This window comes from Chrysemys picta, chromosome 3, assembly GCF_011386835.1.
Source record: "Chrysemys picta bellii isolate R12L10 chromosome 3, ASM1138683v2, whole genome shotgun sequence".
NCBI classification, from domain to species: Eukaryota; Metazoa; Chordata; order Testudines; family Emydidae; genus Chrysemys; species Chrysemys picta.
In genome coordinates this window covers 47,735,833-47,752,051 of record NC_088793.1, presented here as the reverse complement: position 1 = coordinate 47,752,051, position 16,219 = coordinate 47,735,833, and the positions used below count along the sequence as shown (strand labels likewise).

The 16,219-nt window shown below is 43.4% G+C and overlaps 1 protein-coding gene across 4 annotated transcripts in view; it reads right to left on the bottom strand.

Annotated features, from left to right (window-relative positions):
* Positions 1-16,219, bottom strand: part of LOC101934531 (elongin-A-like) — a 54,251-nt gene that overhangs the window by 12,745 nt on the left and 25,287 nt on the right. For all 4 annotated transcript variants that reach the window (XR_006174120.2, XM_042848808.2, XM_065587794.1 and 1 more), the window contains exons 5-10: positions 11,515-11,614; positions 9,502-9,666; positions 8,784-8,881; positions 6,674-6,854; positions 5,978-6,101; positions 127-260 (exon numbers count right to left, since the gene is read on the bottom strand). Coding sequence is in view for 3 of the 4 variants with exons in the window: in XM_042848808.2 (XP_042704742.2) it covers positions 127-260; positions 5,978-6,101; positions 6,674-6,854; positions 8,784-8,881; positions 9,502-9,666; positions 11,515-11,614 (802 nt within the window). In the remaining variant the exon portion in view is untranslated. The remainder of the gene's footprint in view (positions 1-126; positions 261-5,977; positions 6,102-6,673; positions 6,855-8,783; positions 8,882-9,501; positions 9,667-11,514; positions 11,615-16,219) is intronic.

Genomic DNA, 16,219 nt, shown 5'->3' with positions numbered 1-16,219 from the left:
ATTTTAGTTAGGATTATAGTTGTATAATACTCAACACAAACTCAAAGTGACTTTAAAAGTAATATGATTAATGATATTATCAGCCAAATAGAAACAGTAAAGGGGAATTATTCTGCAACTACTTACTTTTGACTGTTTTTTTTATATCCTGACTCACTCCACTTGAGTAAGTGCTGGAGCTTCCATTTGTTACATTGCTAGTGGTTGCGTTTGGGCTTGGCGAGGTGTTATTTCGGTCTCTGCTTTCTGGATTCTTTGTTCTATTAAAAATAACCAAAATGAGGGGGGGAGGGGAAGAGTTCAGCTTAAAAACCTCACAGGGGGTTAAGTCATTAACACTAACCTGTTCTGAAAAACAAATCACTAAGATTATGAAACAGAAGTTTCAGGGGGGGGGGGGGGGGAGGGAGTCAACAGATCATATTGTTTGCAATAACCTGACCCACCTTGTCTCCAAGGGATTATAAGGGCCATATTTTAGACCTTGTCCATATTTTTAACAGGAATGTGTTTCATCAGTACTTCATTCTTTCACCCAAATTTATTTTTCCACTCAAAGTTAATGGTAAAGACCGATAAAACCAATCACATTTCAGGGACCACAGTTCATGTCAGATTGTGCAAAGATATTTAGCAACAGTATCACTTATGGCTTGTCATTAAGTCCTTTAGAACTAGTGCTTCAATTTATCTTTCTTACAGTTTTTTGAATTTGTTTTTTCGCAGGTACCTCGTTAAAATCAACTGAGCACAAGTAATCCTATGTGCTAAAAAGGTCAGTCCACAATGCTGAATGAAAGCTTTCCCTTTTAGGCCACCTTACCAGCACTAACTTTAATCAGTTTCAAATAAGAACATAAGAACGGCCGTACCGGGTCAGACCAAAGGTCCATCTAGCCCAGTATCCGGTCTACCGACAGTGACCAATGCCAGGTGCCCCAGAGGGAGTGGACCTAACAGGCAATGATCAAGTGATCTCTCTCCTGCCATCCATCTCCATCCTCTGACAAACAGAGGCTAGGGACACCATTCCCTACCCATCCTGGCTAATAGCCATTAATGGACTTAACCACCATGAATATATCCAGTTCTCCCTTAAACGCTGCCATAGTCCTTGCCTGAGGAGGTTGTGAAAGCTAGGAGTTCCACAAGTTGACTGTGTGAAGAAGAACTTCCTTGTATTTGTTTTAAACCGCTGCCTATTAATTTTATTTATTTGGTGACCCCTAGTTCTTGTATTATGGGAATAAGTAAATAACTTTTCCTTATCCACTTTCTCCACATCACTCATGATTTTATATACCTCTATCATATCCCCCCTTAGTCTCCTCTTTTCCAAGCAGAAGAGTCCTAGCCTCTTTATTCTCTTCTCATATGGGACCCGTTCCAAATCCCTAATCATTTTAGTTGCCCTTTTATGAACCTTTTCTAGTGCCAGTGTATCTTTTTTGAGATGAGACCACATCTGTACGCAGTATTCGAGATGTGGGTGTACCATCAATTTATATAAGGGCAATAATATTCTCAGTCTTATTCTCTATCCCCTTTTTAATGATTCCTAACATCCTGTTTGCTTTTTTGACTGCCTCTGCACACTGCGTGGACATCTTCAGAGAACTATCCATGATGACTCCAAGATCTTTTTCCTGACTACTTGTAGCTAAATTAGTCACCATCATATTGTATGTATAGTTGGGGTTATTTTTTCCAATGTGCATTACTTTAGTTTTATTCACATTAAATTTCGTTTGCCATTTGCTGCCCAATCACTTAGTTTTGTGAGATCTTTTTGAAGTTCTTCACAGTCTGCTTTGGTCTTAACTATCTTGAGCAGTTTAGTATCATCTGCAGACTTTGCCACCTCACTGTTTACCCCTTTCTCCAGATCATTTATGAATAAGTTGAATAGGATTGGTCCGAGGACTGACCCTTGGGGAACACCACTAGTTACCCCTTCCATTCTGAAAGTTTACCATTAATTCCTACCCTTTGTTCCCTGTCTTAACCAGTTTTCAGTCCATGAAAGGACCTTCCCTTTTATCCCATGACAGCTTAATTTACGAAAGAGCCTTTGGTGAGAGACCTTGTCAAAGGCTTTCTGGAAATCTAAGTACACTATGTCCACTGGATCCCCCTTGTCCACATGTTTGTTGACCCCTTCAAAGAACTCTAATAGATTAGTAAGACACGATTTCCCTTTACAGAAACCATGTTGACTATTGTTCAACAGTTTGTTTTTTTATGTGTCTGAATTTTATTCTTAACTATTTTTTGACTAATTTGCCCAGTACCGACGTTAGACTTACCGGTCTGTAATTGCCAGGATCACCTCTAGAGCCCTTTTTAAATATTGGCATTACATTAGCTAACTTCCAGTCATTGGGTAAATGTTAGACAACCTACAGAACAGTTGCTTATTTTTCATGTTAAAACCAATATGTTGCTAGAAAGGATATTATTGAGTTTTCTATTTTTATAATGGGGTATTTAAACTATCACCATATTCACTAGGTACATGTCAGTGCTGAATGGAAAGTAGAGAAAAGTTTCTTAACACCATAAATGACTGCTTCTTGGAGCAGTTAGTTAGTCCTGGAACCCACAAAGGGAGAGGCAATTCTTTATTTAGTCCTAAGTGCAGCACAGGATCTAGTCCAAAAAGTGAATATAGCTGAACCGCTTCATAATAGCAACCACAATATAATTAAATTTAACATCTGGTGGTGGTGGTGGTGGGGGAAGACACTAAAGAAGCCCACTGCAATAACATTCAACTTCAAAAAGAAGAACTACACAAAAATGAGGAAGCTAGTTAAATGGAAATTTAAAAAAGTACAGGCACAAGAGTGAAATGCCTGCAAGCTGCAGAGAAACAAACAAAAAAAAGTCATAATAGAGGCTCAAAATTAAATGTATATCCCAAATTATAAAACAGAGAACCAAAAATGTGCCTCCACCACTAAACAAAAGTAAAAAGTGGTTATAGTCAAAAAGGCATCCTTTTATAAACTGGAAGTTAAATCCTACTGAGGAAAACAGAAAGGAGCATAAACTCTGGAAAAATCAAGTGTAAAAGTATAATAACACAGGCCAAAAAAAGAATTTGAAAAGCAACTAGCCAAAGACCCAAAAATTAATTGCAATTTGTTTTTAAGTACATCAGAAGCAGGAAGCCTGCCAAACAATCAATGGGGCCACTGGATAATCAAGATGTTAAAGGAGCACTCAAGGAAGATAAGGTGATTGCAGACAAGCTAAATTAATTCTTTGGATTAGATTCAGAGGACACGGGGGGGGGGGGGATTCCCACACCTGAGCCACTCTTTTTAGGTGACAAATCTGAGGAACTGTCCCAGATTGAGGTATCAATATAGGTGGTTTTGGAACAAAGATACATTTAACTGTAATGAGTCACTAGGACCAGATGGTATTCACCCAAGAGTTCTGAAGGAACTCAAATGTGAAATTGCAGAACTACCAACTGTGGTATATAACCTATCACTTAAATCAGCTTCTGTACCAGATGACTGGAGAACAGCCAACGTGACGCCAATTTTTAAAAACAGTTCCAGAGGTAGTCATTGCAATGACAGGCCAGTAAGCCTGACTTCAGTACCAGGCAAATTGGTTGAAATTATAGTAAAATACAGAATTATCACACAGATTAATAGGATATGTTGGGGAAGAGTCAATTACAGCTTTTGTAATGGGAAAAACAGGTCTCACTAACCCATTAGAATTCTTTCGGGGGGTGGGGGGGGGGAGAAAGATGTCAAACATGTAAATTAGGATAGTCCAATGGATCTAGTACTAGGACTTTCAGACAAGGTCCCTCCCCAAAAGCTTTTAAGTGAACTAAGCAGTCATGGGATAAGAGGGAAGGGTCTCTCATGAATCAGTAACTGGTTAAGAGAGAGAAAACAAAGGGTAGGAATAAATGGCCAGTTTTCAGACTGGAGAGAGGTAGAGTCTGTATTGGGACCAGAACTGTTCAACATAGATAAATTATCTGGAGAAAGGGGTAAACAGTGAGGTGGCAAAATTTGCAGATCCAAAACTACTCAAGATAATTAAGTCCAAAGCAGACTGTGAAAAGCTACAAAGTGATCTCTCAAAACTGGGTGACTGGGGAAAAAAATGGCAGATGAAATTCAATGTTGATAAATGCGAAGTAATGCACATTGGCAAACATAATCCCAACTATACATATGTAAGCAGAGTCAGGATAAGCTCTACTCTGACATCTGGTGGTGAATTATGGCGAGGGTGGAAAAGAACTTCAGGGGCTGATCTTGTTTGCATAGGCACACCCACCCGCCTAGCCTGGGACAACAACTGAAAGTGGTTACTTTGGCTGGTGTGGGATCCCCAGTTTCTCTGTTATTGGGGCAGGAAGAATAAAGTGTTACCCTGATTCTGTGAATCAAGGCCAGTGGAACTGTTGTAGGACAGAGGAACTCACCAGTAACTAAGTAGCACTCGCTAGACAAGGGGCATGGGTTACAAAACCCAGTGAATTGAGAGGTTGGGGACAGGTATGTGTACCTGATGGTATGGGCCCCTTTTGAGGGCCTGGAACACCAATTGCACTATCCCCTCTCTCCACTGTTGAACAGCAGAGCTAAGTTTGCTTTCATTAGGAGTCTAGCTAGAAGTTGCTGAACTGAATTCACTTTGGGCCAATGGTGCACCAGCACTGGGGCTCCCCTACTACAACTGAAATCACTAAAAGAGCTAAAATTGCTGAGCTGAGATCACTGAGTGCTGTGTTAACCAGTGGGGGAGCCTGAAGATAGATTGCTAAGCAGCTGGCAGAGCCAAGCAGTTTGTGGGATGGTTGGAGCGGCCCATGGAACAGCGAGCGGAGCGGCGCAGAGTGGAGCTGAGCCATTTGTGGGGGCAGCTGGAGCGGTTCATGGGACGGCTGGTGGAGTGGAGCGGCTGGCAGAGCTGAGCAGTTTGTGGGACCGTTGGAGCGGCCCACAGAACAAGGAGTGGAGCAGCGCGGCTGGTAGAGTGGAGCCATTCGTGGTAAAGGCTGCAGCAGAACTCCATGGAGAGGTGGGGCAGTCGGCCTCGGACCACGTAAGGTGCCCCTTAACATCCCGTGTGCCTCTCCCTATTTCCCCCCAGGCTGGGGGGGGTAAAACTCTGCAGATAAACTTTTGAACTCTGGGGCGGCACTAACCAGGGACAGAGACTTTGGGGTGATTGGACTTAAGACCCTGAGGGGAAAAGGACACTGCCCAAACTTACTTGGAGGTGGGTCTTTTGCTCATGGTTTGTGTTATGAATCCTGTTTGTGGTGTTTCCCCAACATAATGCCTCCTTTATTAAAAGGCTTTTGCTACACTCAGACTCTGTGCTTGCGAGAGGGGAAGTATTGCCTCCTAGAGGTGCCTGGGGGGGTGGTATGTCCCAGGTCACTGGGTGGGGGGCTCAAGCCGGTTTTGCATTGCGCTATTGAAACGGAACCCCTAGATACTGAACCCAGCCCTTGTTGCTGCCAACTCAGAGGGGCAGAAGGGTTACACATATAAAATGATGGGGTCTAAATTAGCTGTTACCACTCATGAAAGATCTTAATCATTGCACATAGTTCTCTGAAAACATCTGCTCAATGTGCAGAAGTCAATAAAAGTTAACAATGTTAGAAACCATTAGAAAAAGGATCGACAGGAAATATATTGCCTCTATATAAATGCATTGTACATCTATACTTTGAATACTGTGTGCAATTTTGGTCACCCCATCAAAAAAAAGGGCAGAGAAGGGATGAAGTTGGGGCACACTGCAGACAAATAATTCCTAAAATGTAAGTTTATATTTCCGATAGTTGAAATACTAAAAAAAAAGCGATAGTTACAGTTTAGCTGCATTCTTTCATACAAAGGTTTTGCTAGTAACATTCATTTACTGACATAGCCAGCATGAAGCCATCCAATCTCAAATCAGAGTGCACTAACAGTGTACTTACTTGCCCTTTTCGATAGGATGAAGCTGTACAATAGGTCCAGCTGTCCCATAGATCTCTTGCTGCCGACGAACATTTCTCGGTGGTTTTGCCACACTATGTATGTAAGCCAGTTTAACCTGTCGCCCTAATATAGAAACAAGGTGAAGGGCATTTTTAAAGTTAAATATCACACTTATCAATTTTTTTCTTTTCTTAGGAAGAGTCAACAATGACAGTGTGGCAATGTGATTTCCAACATTTAATGGAAAACGTTAAATATAAGAAAACAGTGACAGGTTTACAAAACTTTACATCAAGGTACCAACTGAACAATGACAAAGTACTATTACAGAATGTGCACACTTTCTTCACAGAGACAACGTCTGGGATGGCCCCAGTGATGGCCTGTGCAATACAGGAAACAGACCGCTTTGGCTCCTGAGCTCTAAACCATCAAGATCAGACATTTTGGCCTAAAAAAGCATGAATCAGTTACATGAATGAATCTTGTGTGCAACCTTTAAAAGCATTTGAACACAAAGGAATAGCAATCACCTCTCCCTGAGATGAGCTTTTATTAACATTCAGTGCAATTATTAAAAAACACACTAAATCCCAGACATTGCATTTCTGAAAATTTGAAAATGTGTGTGTGTGTGGGGGGGGGGGGGCAGGCATTAAAGGAAGAAAAAAAAGTTACCCGTAGACTTTATTTACCTTTAGGTTTTTCAGACTGAGCTGAAATAATGTTTTTTGTGAGGGTCTTTAGTTTTTCTTCTCTCTGACTGAAGAGCCGCACATACATTTCACGCCACGATTCATATTCCAGGAGATGGTCGTTTTTAAAATCCCTTTGGCAGTGTTTCTTCCACAAATGATCAGACTCTTCTATAAATGTCTTGGTTTGAAGCAAAAAGGTAATTAACAACGCTTAAAGACTTGTAGTAACATTTTCAAGAGTACCTATGGGACTTAGGCACTTAACTCCTATACATGTTCGAAGAGATTTTAGGATCCCAAATCACATAGGCACTTTTGAAAATGTTATCCTCCATTTACATTGCTTCAAGACTGAGGAGCAAGCCAAAGAAACTCTAGTAAACATCTCTTCTCACCATGTGCCATAACATTCAGAAAGCATAACAAGCCACATTCAGCAACATCTAATGTATCCATTGGTCAAAGATTAGATTAAAGGTTGTTTCATTATATTGTAGACAAAGATGGTTATTAGCCAAAATTTTCAAACTTGATTGCCTAAAGCTAGCATCTAAAGAAGAGTGGCCTGATTTTCCAAGAGTACTAAGTATTCAGAAATCCAGTTCAGAAATATGTAATTGAAGCTTTCACCATACACATATGTATAAGAGGACAGAGTTGAGGTTATTGCAGCAAATTTACCTTTGATATTTCCTGATGTGTGCTTCATTCTGCAACCTTAACCATTTTTCTCTTGGGAATACATAGATGATTGAAATAGCTGGAACACATGATAGTATCTGAAATCTGTTCTGTCTCCTTCCTTTTTTATTTTAGGGGCAAAAGTAAATGTGTGTCCTATGCTGGCTTCCCCGATTCACCCCTAGTAACAACCTTGGTGCTTCAGAGCCTGACATACAGTGAAGAAGCCAGGAGGCATGACAATGACAGTAGAACTAAGAAATCACAGTGATGCGTGATTAGGGTAGACTGTATAGATTCTCTTTTAACAGCTATAAGGAAGCCAGGTAAAACCTTTATTCCCTGCCTGGTTCCAAGCTAAGAGTAATAAAAGCAGGCTGCTTACATCCTCATATCCCCTTTTACTACCAATGGGTTCTCCAGATAATAATCTCCTCAACTCACCCCAGACAGGTCAGTGTAGGAGTCTAGTTCCCCCTCCTCTCCGCTCCCAGAGCGGTCTCTGTAGCGATGTGGAGCTGTGTGGGAAGAGGCAGTTATCTAGGGCAGTGTCCTAGTGTGTCAGATCCCCTTCTGCTCAGTCTGACATAGTAGTATAAACAGACCCTAGCCCCTGCCTTCAACCAGGCGTTAAAGCAGAAGCTGGGAAAATGAAAATATAATAAAAACTATATTAAACTAGTCCAGAAACAAGTGGCGTCGTTCATTTAATTAAACTTCAAGCTAAGAGCCAATTCTTGTCCCCTGGACCTCAACAGGTACCAAGTTTCACCTGAAATTTTATTTTGAGCACTTTCATGTTAACACTGCCAATGCCCTTTTTACTTTTCCTAGGTGTTGAGGGAGACATTTGTCCGGTGGGAGTAAAACAGTTTGAGGCTATGATCTGCTCCACAGAGCGACGAAGAAAGAGTTGAATAGGTAAGGGGCTAACTTCACTGGGAAAAAAGTAGAATATTGTAGGCAAGGACAAAGTGATGAGGGATAAAATTGAAGTTAATAGTACGCTATACATATTAGAATTAAAATGTAAGTAAAGGTCAAGGCAAAAGACAGGACAGAAGAGAGTGAGGGTGACTATTACGTTTTTTTGTTTTGTTTTTAAATATTCATCCCTTCTTCCAGCCCTTTGTGTGTTGTCAATTTGGACTACAAAGGTTTTGAGGCAGGGACCTGTCCAAGCATACATTCTGTAAAGCATGTACCACACTTCTAGATGCTAATATTCTTTTCAGAGTATAACTCCTAACAATTGTAGACAAAGTCTTACTATATAGAGGGTCTGATCAGTTTATGAACCAGCCATTTGGGGTGGGGGAGAGTGATACCTTCACAATTTTTACTTTGTTTTACTAAAAGTTATTTTGATTTTGAGCACAAGCAATTATGAAATAGGTTCTAAGGCATTGAACAAGACAGACTTTACCGGATTGCACTCCTCTATTCGAAACAACTGCTCTGGTGTACAACGTGTTAGCACAGGCTCAAGAATTTCAAAGGGCACTCCTCCTACTTCATGTAGTGCTACAAAGCAAGACAATATTTTAAGTATCCCACCCATATGTACACAATAAGATTCACCACTTACAAAACAGTTTTAAAAATAGATACCCAACAAAAGATATAGGATTATTTTAATATATACCAACGGAACATGTATTCTGAGGTCTGGACAACCTAAGCTGTTTGTACATGAGCTGTTCTGTACTGACTATTAAAGTGGTAATTTGAGGAAATATAGGCATCCTTGTCTACCCATTTCACCATCTCTACCCATTCTCTCTCCTCCCCCCGTGCCAAATTTAGACACGCACCAAAGTTTGGAATACTCACATGCAAGTTAAATGCAAGGGGTGAATGTACATACTAATTGTTTTCTTGACAGTTCATCCCTATTTTATACCAAATACAGTTTTATCTCAGATTAAACATGAGACTAACAGCATCTAGACAGAAAAAAGCAAGAGGGCTTTTTGGCTTTTGTTTCATGATGTTTCTATTGCCATGGCATCATAGTTTAATGTAAAGTTGGGACTTACTAAGAAACTTAATTCTTCAATCACAAAAAAAGATAGTCTTACACTATTGAAAGCCTAGCACTATAATGCCACTCCACCTGCTGAAACCCATATTAAAGTACTTACAATCAATGTTATTTTGAAGTATGCGGATGCACTGTTCATACAGGGTTAGCATCTTTGAAAGATAGACTGTTTTAGAGCCAGAGTAAACCTGCATTTTAGAGTTCAGTCTCCGTCCTGTGAATTGATTTGTATCACTGCTTTGCTGGGGTACTTCTGTGACTGGTGCTACAGAAATTATAAAGAAAACAAATCTCAAAGAAGGGTTTTGCCTATGTATACTCAGATTCATACTGCAGTTCTTTAAGGATGTTCAAAGCAATCTAGTTTCCTAAAGGCATATAATTAACTAATTGAGAAACGTGGCTGGTAGAAAAAAATATGCAGTTAATTTTTATTGCAATACAAAGTTTTATTACATCTATTCAGGACTTATTGACATTGTACGAGGAGCAAAAGTGCAGAGTCAGTTTCAGCTGAGGCAATGAGTTTAATGCCTTTTACCTACAGAAGCCAGAGTTCAAATGCTGACTTATACAAGTCAAAACACTCTGGTGATTTAGTTCTCGTAAACTTTTGTCTAATTTACAAAATTGTATGATAGTTTGGTAAAATTAGTAGTTAAACTAGAGAAGCCAAGAGTTGTAACAGCACGGATATTTCAAGGCCAGAATGCAGTTTATCAGTAGAACTATAAAGGGAAACCCACACAGCATCCACCTGCACATTCTCAGATCATGTCATGCTCCACATTCCAGGAGTAGCATGTCTGTCAGTTATTAGAAGGCGGTCACATCTGCAAGTTTATGTATTTTTTTTTAATCCAAACAAGTCGGGTTAATACGGAGTGCTAGATTCCCCCCTAGGAGGTTGTCATAACTATAAAGGGAAGGGTAACAGCTGTCCTGTGTACAGTACTATAAAATCCCTCCTGGCCAGAGACTCCAAAATCCTTTTCCCTGTAAAGGGTTAAGAAGCTCAGGTAACCTGGCTGGCATCTGACCTAAAGGACCAATAAGGGGACAAGATACTTTCAAATCTTTGGCGGGGGGAAGGTTTTTGTTTGTGTTCTTTGTTTGTAGTGTTCCTTCTCGGGACTGAGAGGGACCAGACATCAATCCAGGTTCTCCACATCTTTCTAAACAAGTCTCTCCTATTTCAAACTTGTAAGTAAACAGCCAGGCAAGGCGTGTTAGTTTTCCTTTGTTTTCTCAACTTGTAAATGTACCTTTTACTAAAGTGTTTATCTTTGTTTGCTGTACTTTGAACCTAAGACTAGAGGGGAGTCCTCTGAGTTCTTTAAGTTTGATTACCCTGTAAGGTTAATTTCCATACTGATTTTACAGAGATAATTTTTACTTTTTTCTTTAATTAAAAGCCTTCTTTTTAAGAACCTGATTGATTTCTCCTTGTTTTAAGATCTAAGGGGTTTGGATCTTGATTCACCAGGAGTTGGTGGGAGGAAGGAGGGGAATGGTTAATTTCTCCTTGTTTTAAGATCCAAGGGGTTTGGATCTGTATTCACCAGGGAATTGGTGAAGGTTTTTCAAGGCTTCCCAGGGGGGGAATCCATTGAAATGGTGGCAGCGAAACCAAAGCTAAGCTGGTAGTTAAGCTTAGAAGTTTTTATGCAGGCCCCTACATTTGTACCGTAAAGTTCAAAGTGGGGATACAGCCTTGACAGAGGTGCACAAGAGAGCAAAGAATAAATGGAGAAAGAAAGCCAGTGTGCCTGAAGGAAAATTAGATTAATGTGGCATGCTCCCTCCCCTCAACAGCTTCTTCCACATCCATGGAAGCCCCACCCCCGCCATCTCTGTATGGTTTGGATTCCACAAGCGTTGAAGGCCTTGTCAAAGTGAGTGGAACTGGGGAATCTGCTCCTGTATGCAACGTACTACCTTCAGAATCTAGTGGATCCCTATGTGGGAGCCAGTGCAGAAGATGAAGTACTGCACTGGCACAAAACACTGGCATGTTTTTTTGTGAGGTGCAATACACCCCACACTTAGCAGGACTGCTCTGCTAACTGTGCTCATTTTAGTCTCATCGGGAACAGTCTTGCATATGACTTACCTTTGAACTCCGTAGAATATGGGGGAGAAGATAAGGATATCTCTGGCAGAAATTTAGGCAGTGGAGTATTAAGTAGATCTTGGAGCGATGCGGTCTTGGCCTACATGCATTCAAGGAAACACCATTACAATATCCATAATTCTTATTTAGGATAAAGAAGTCTTCAAATACATCATCAAATACTAAAGCAAAAGCGTTTCAGAGTAATGACTTGTTGCTTTCTCGCACTAAACATTACTTCACCGTAACTATGAATTACTTTTCATTTTATCCATTCACTCATCACCAACACTATATTGCATATAAAAACCCAGTATGTCACAGGTCCCTTGCTACAATCTGTGCACAAGATGGGCTCAGGAATGAATCACAAGCATGTAGTGAATGAGACTTTCATCGATAGGATGCTGGTCCAAATCATTGGAGAAGTTGCAAGGCGGGTAGTGAATGAGGGGACTGCAAGAAGAGAAGAGATGGTTGTATGGTTAGAGGGCAGTTGAAAACTATCCTGGGGAAAACTTCTGACGAAGTGTCCCACAGATGGCCACTAATTGTGTGTTCCTGTCCAACTTGAGGCACCAGGCTCCTGAGTTTTCTGAAGTGCCAAGTACATACTACTGCAAGTGAAGACAATGGGATCTGCATATGCTACAAGGTAATTAAAAAAAAAAAAAAAAAAAAGAGTCTTTTAAAGTAAGTTATGTGCCCAATCACTGGTCACTCAAGACTTTTGCAAATTTTGGGCTTTGGCTCCCTAAGACTCATACCCCCAACTCTAAAAGTCTTCTACTCTCACTCAAGTGTTGTGAAGATAAATTGATTTGATGATGAGAATCAGTTATTTATGGTGATGAGTGCCATAAGAAAGCCCATAGGGAATTTTACACTCATTTGGTGTTGGTTCTTGATGTTGTGCACTAAGTAAAGTATAGAGCTACCACACATTGAGGATAAATTATTGGACAGTTGCCTTTTTACTGAGGCCTGGGCTACACTTGCGAGTTGAAGCGCTGTAAAGCCGCCCCCAGCGCTGTGACTCACTCCCCATCCACACTGGCAAGGCATTTGCAGCGCTGCATGTACTCCACGTCCCAGACAGGAATAGCAAGTATTGCGCTGCCGCTGCAGCGCTGCGGCACCAGTGTGGCCACCCAATGCACTGTGAATGGCCTCCAGAATTATTGTGCAGTATCCCACAACACCTGTTATAGTCACTCTGGTCATCAGTTCAAACTCTACTGCCCTAGCCTCAGGTAACTGACCATGTAACCCACCCTTTACATTCCCCGGGAATTTTAAAAATCCCCTTCCTGTTTGCTCAGCCTAGCGTGGCATGGAGTGCTATCAGCGAATCTTTCCAGGTGTCCATGCCTCCACGCGAGCCCCAGCATGGGCAATGGCGAGTTGCTGGACCTCAGTGTTTGGGGGGAGGAAGCTGTACAGTCCCAGCTGCGCTCCAGCTGTAGGAATTACGATACCTTTGGGAAGGTATCAAAGGGGATGGAAAGGGGCCATGACCGGGACGCCCTGCAATGCAGGATTAAAGTGAAGGAGCTGCGGAGTGCCTACCGCAAAGCCCGCCACGCAAACGGCCACTCGGGTGCTCCCCCCGCGACCTGCCGATTCTACAAAGAGCTGGATGCGATACTTGGGGTTAACCCCACCTCCACTCCGAGCACCACCATGAACACTTCAGAGCCAATGGAGGGTGGGGGGGGGGAGGAGGAAGAGGAGGAAAACGGGAGTGATGGTGGTGGGTCAGATGGAGACACCCCGGAATCCCTGGAGCCATGCAGCCAGGAGCTCTTCTTGAGCCAAGAGGAAGGTAGCCACTCGCAGCCGGTACTTGGTGGAGGACAAACAAACAGAAGAGCAGGTTCCGGGTAAGCGGGGTTTTTTTCGGGAAGGAATTTTTTTGGTGCGGGCTCTTTGGGAGAGGAGGGTTAGGCATGCATGCCTAGATGCGGAATAGTGCATTGATGTGGTTTATCACATCGCGGTAATCGGCCTCAGTAATGTCCTCGAATGTCTCATCCAGAACGTTTGCAATGCGCCTGCGCAGGTTTATCGGGAGAGCTACCGTGGTCCTTGTCCCAGCCAAGCTAACGTGTCCGCGCCACGGTGCTGCGAGGGGCGGGAGGGGACCATTGCTGTACACAGGCAAGCTGCATATGGGCCAGGGCGGAAGCCGCATTGCAGTAGAAAACCCTCCCTTGCTTCCCAGGTCACCCTCAGCAGCGAGATATCATCCAGGACGAACTCCTGTGAAAAATGTTGGGACAGTGTTCAGTGTAGGTGCCCCCTGAAGCTGTTGACTCTCCCCAAGGCACAGAAACCCAGAGGACAGTGCAGCCCTGAAACAATCAGTCCCACTTACTCACTATTTTGAGGCTCCTGTGGGATACGTGTGCTCTGTTTCGAACGGGAAAATTATGCAATTGTGTAGACCCTGTGTGTTTTCTACTCTTTAAGTGCGGGGGGAATCATTACTCTGTCTGGTATAAACAATGCTGCTTCTGTTAAATGTTGCATTTTGCCTATACAGCAGCATCAACCTTGAGACCTCAGCCGTCCCTCTTATCGCCTGCTCAGAGGCTTCAAAGACTCAGGAAGAGACCGCGAAAAAGCAAAGACGACATGCTGCAAGAAGTGATGCGGCAATCTATTAAAGAGAATGAGAAAGCACAGGACTGGAGGGAGAGAGAAAGCAGGATCCGCCAGGAAAACGCAGCGCACCGGCGGCAAAGCACCACGCACCGGCAGCAAAGCACGGATCAGCTCATAAGCATCCTGGAGCGCCAAGCAGACGCTATCCAGGAGCTTGTAGCCATGCAGAAAGAGGAGCAGTACCGCAAATGCTACCCCCCCCCCCCACAGCCCTTGTCCCAAAACTCTTTCCGTTGTGCCCCACTGTCACCTCCAACCCACTTTCCCCAACTTCCGTGTTCTTGATGCCACCCGCTGCCTCCAACACCAGTATCTTCACCACCCAGCCCTGAAAACCACGACCCTTACCCTCTACACTCAACCCTCATCACGATGCAGTATAGCTGTCCTGAAGTGCAGCACTCACTGCACAGCACACCAGACAGGACATATGCAAATCTGTGATTGTACCGTTCCCCACTCCACCCCCTTGTTTCTTTTCAATCAATAATTTTTTTTTCTTTTAAATAAATGGATTATTTGGTTTTGAAAACATTCTTTATTATTGCATAAAAGTAAAAGACTCCATAGCCCAGGAAATAAACAGGCACTGCAAGTCTGCTTAGCACACACAGATTCCTAAAGATTGGAACTACTGCACTGCACTCCCGTGCAGGGCACCAGATATCACTACTGGTTTTCAGCCTCAAATTGCTCCCTCAAGGCATCCCTAATCCTTGCAGCCCCACGCTGGGCCCCTGTAATAGCCCTGTTCTCTGGCTGTGCACATTCAGTCTCCAGGTGTTGAACCTCCGAGGGCCATGCCTGAGTGAAGCTTTCACCCTTCCCTTCACAAATATTATGGAGGGCACAGCACGCGGATATAACCGCGGGGATGCTGTTTTCGGCCAAGTTCAGCTTCCCATACAGAGATCGCCAGCGGCCCTTTAAAAACGGCCAAAGGCACACTCCACAGTCATTCGGCACCGGCTCAGCCTGTAGTTGAACCGTTCCTTGCTGCTGTCAAGGCTCCCGGTGTAGGGTTTCATGAGCCACGGCATTAACGGGTAAGCGGGATCTCCAAGGATCACAATGGGCATTTCAACTTCCCCTACCGTGATCTTCCGCTCTGGGAAAAGAGTCCCGGCCTGCATCTTCCTGAACAGCCAAGTGTTCCGAAAGATGCGTACGTCATGCACCTTTCCGGGACAGCTTGTGTTAATGTCAATGAAACGCCCACGGTGATCCACAAGCGCCTGGAGAACCATAGCGAAATACCGCTTCCGACTAACGTACTCTGATCCTAGGTGGGGTGGTGCCAGAATAGGAATGTGCGTCCCATCTATCGCCCCTCCACAGTTAGGGAACCCCATTTGTGCAAAACCATCCACTATTTCCTGCACGTTACCCCGAGTCACAGTTCTTCTGAGTAGGATGTGATTAATGGCCTTGCAAACTTGCATCAACACGATTCCAACGGTCGACTTTCCCACTTGCAACCGACTGGTAGCTGTCTGGAGTTGCCAGCTTCCAGACTGCAATAGCCACTCACTTCTCCACTGGCAGGGCAGCTCTCAATCTCGTGTCCTTGTGCCGCAGGGTGGGGGCGAGCTCCTCACACAGTCCCATGAAAGTGGCTTTTCTCATCCGAAAGTTCTGCAGCCACTGCTCGTCATCCCAGATTTCCATGACGATGTGATCCCACCACTTGGTGCTTGTTTCCCAAGCCCAAAAGCGGCGTTCCACGGTGCTGAACGTGTCCGTGAATGCCAGAAGCAATTTCGTGTTGTATGCGTTACGCTGCTCGATAGCATTGTCGGACTCACTCTCACTTTGGATCTTAAGGAATAGTTCGACAGCCAAACGTGACGTGCTGGCGAGATAAGTCAGCATACGCCTCAGCAGTTCCGGCTCCATTTCCCGCAGACCGATCGCGCTGCACAGAAACAGTTGAAAGAGGGCGCCAAAGGTGGACGGAAACAAAGGGATTTCTGGGATGTGAAGCGACCCAGAATGCCCCGCACCCACACCCCTTCCCACAACCCATGGAGCCAGAATG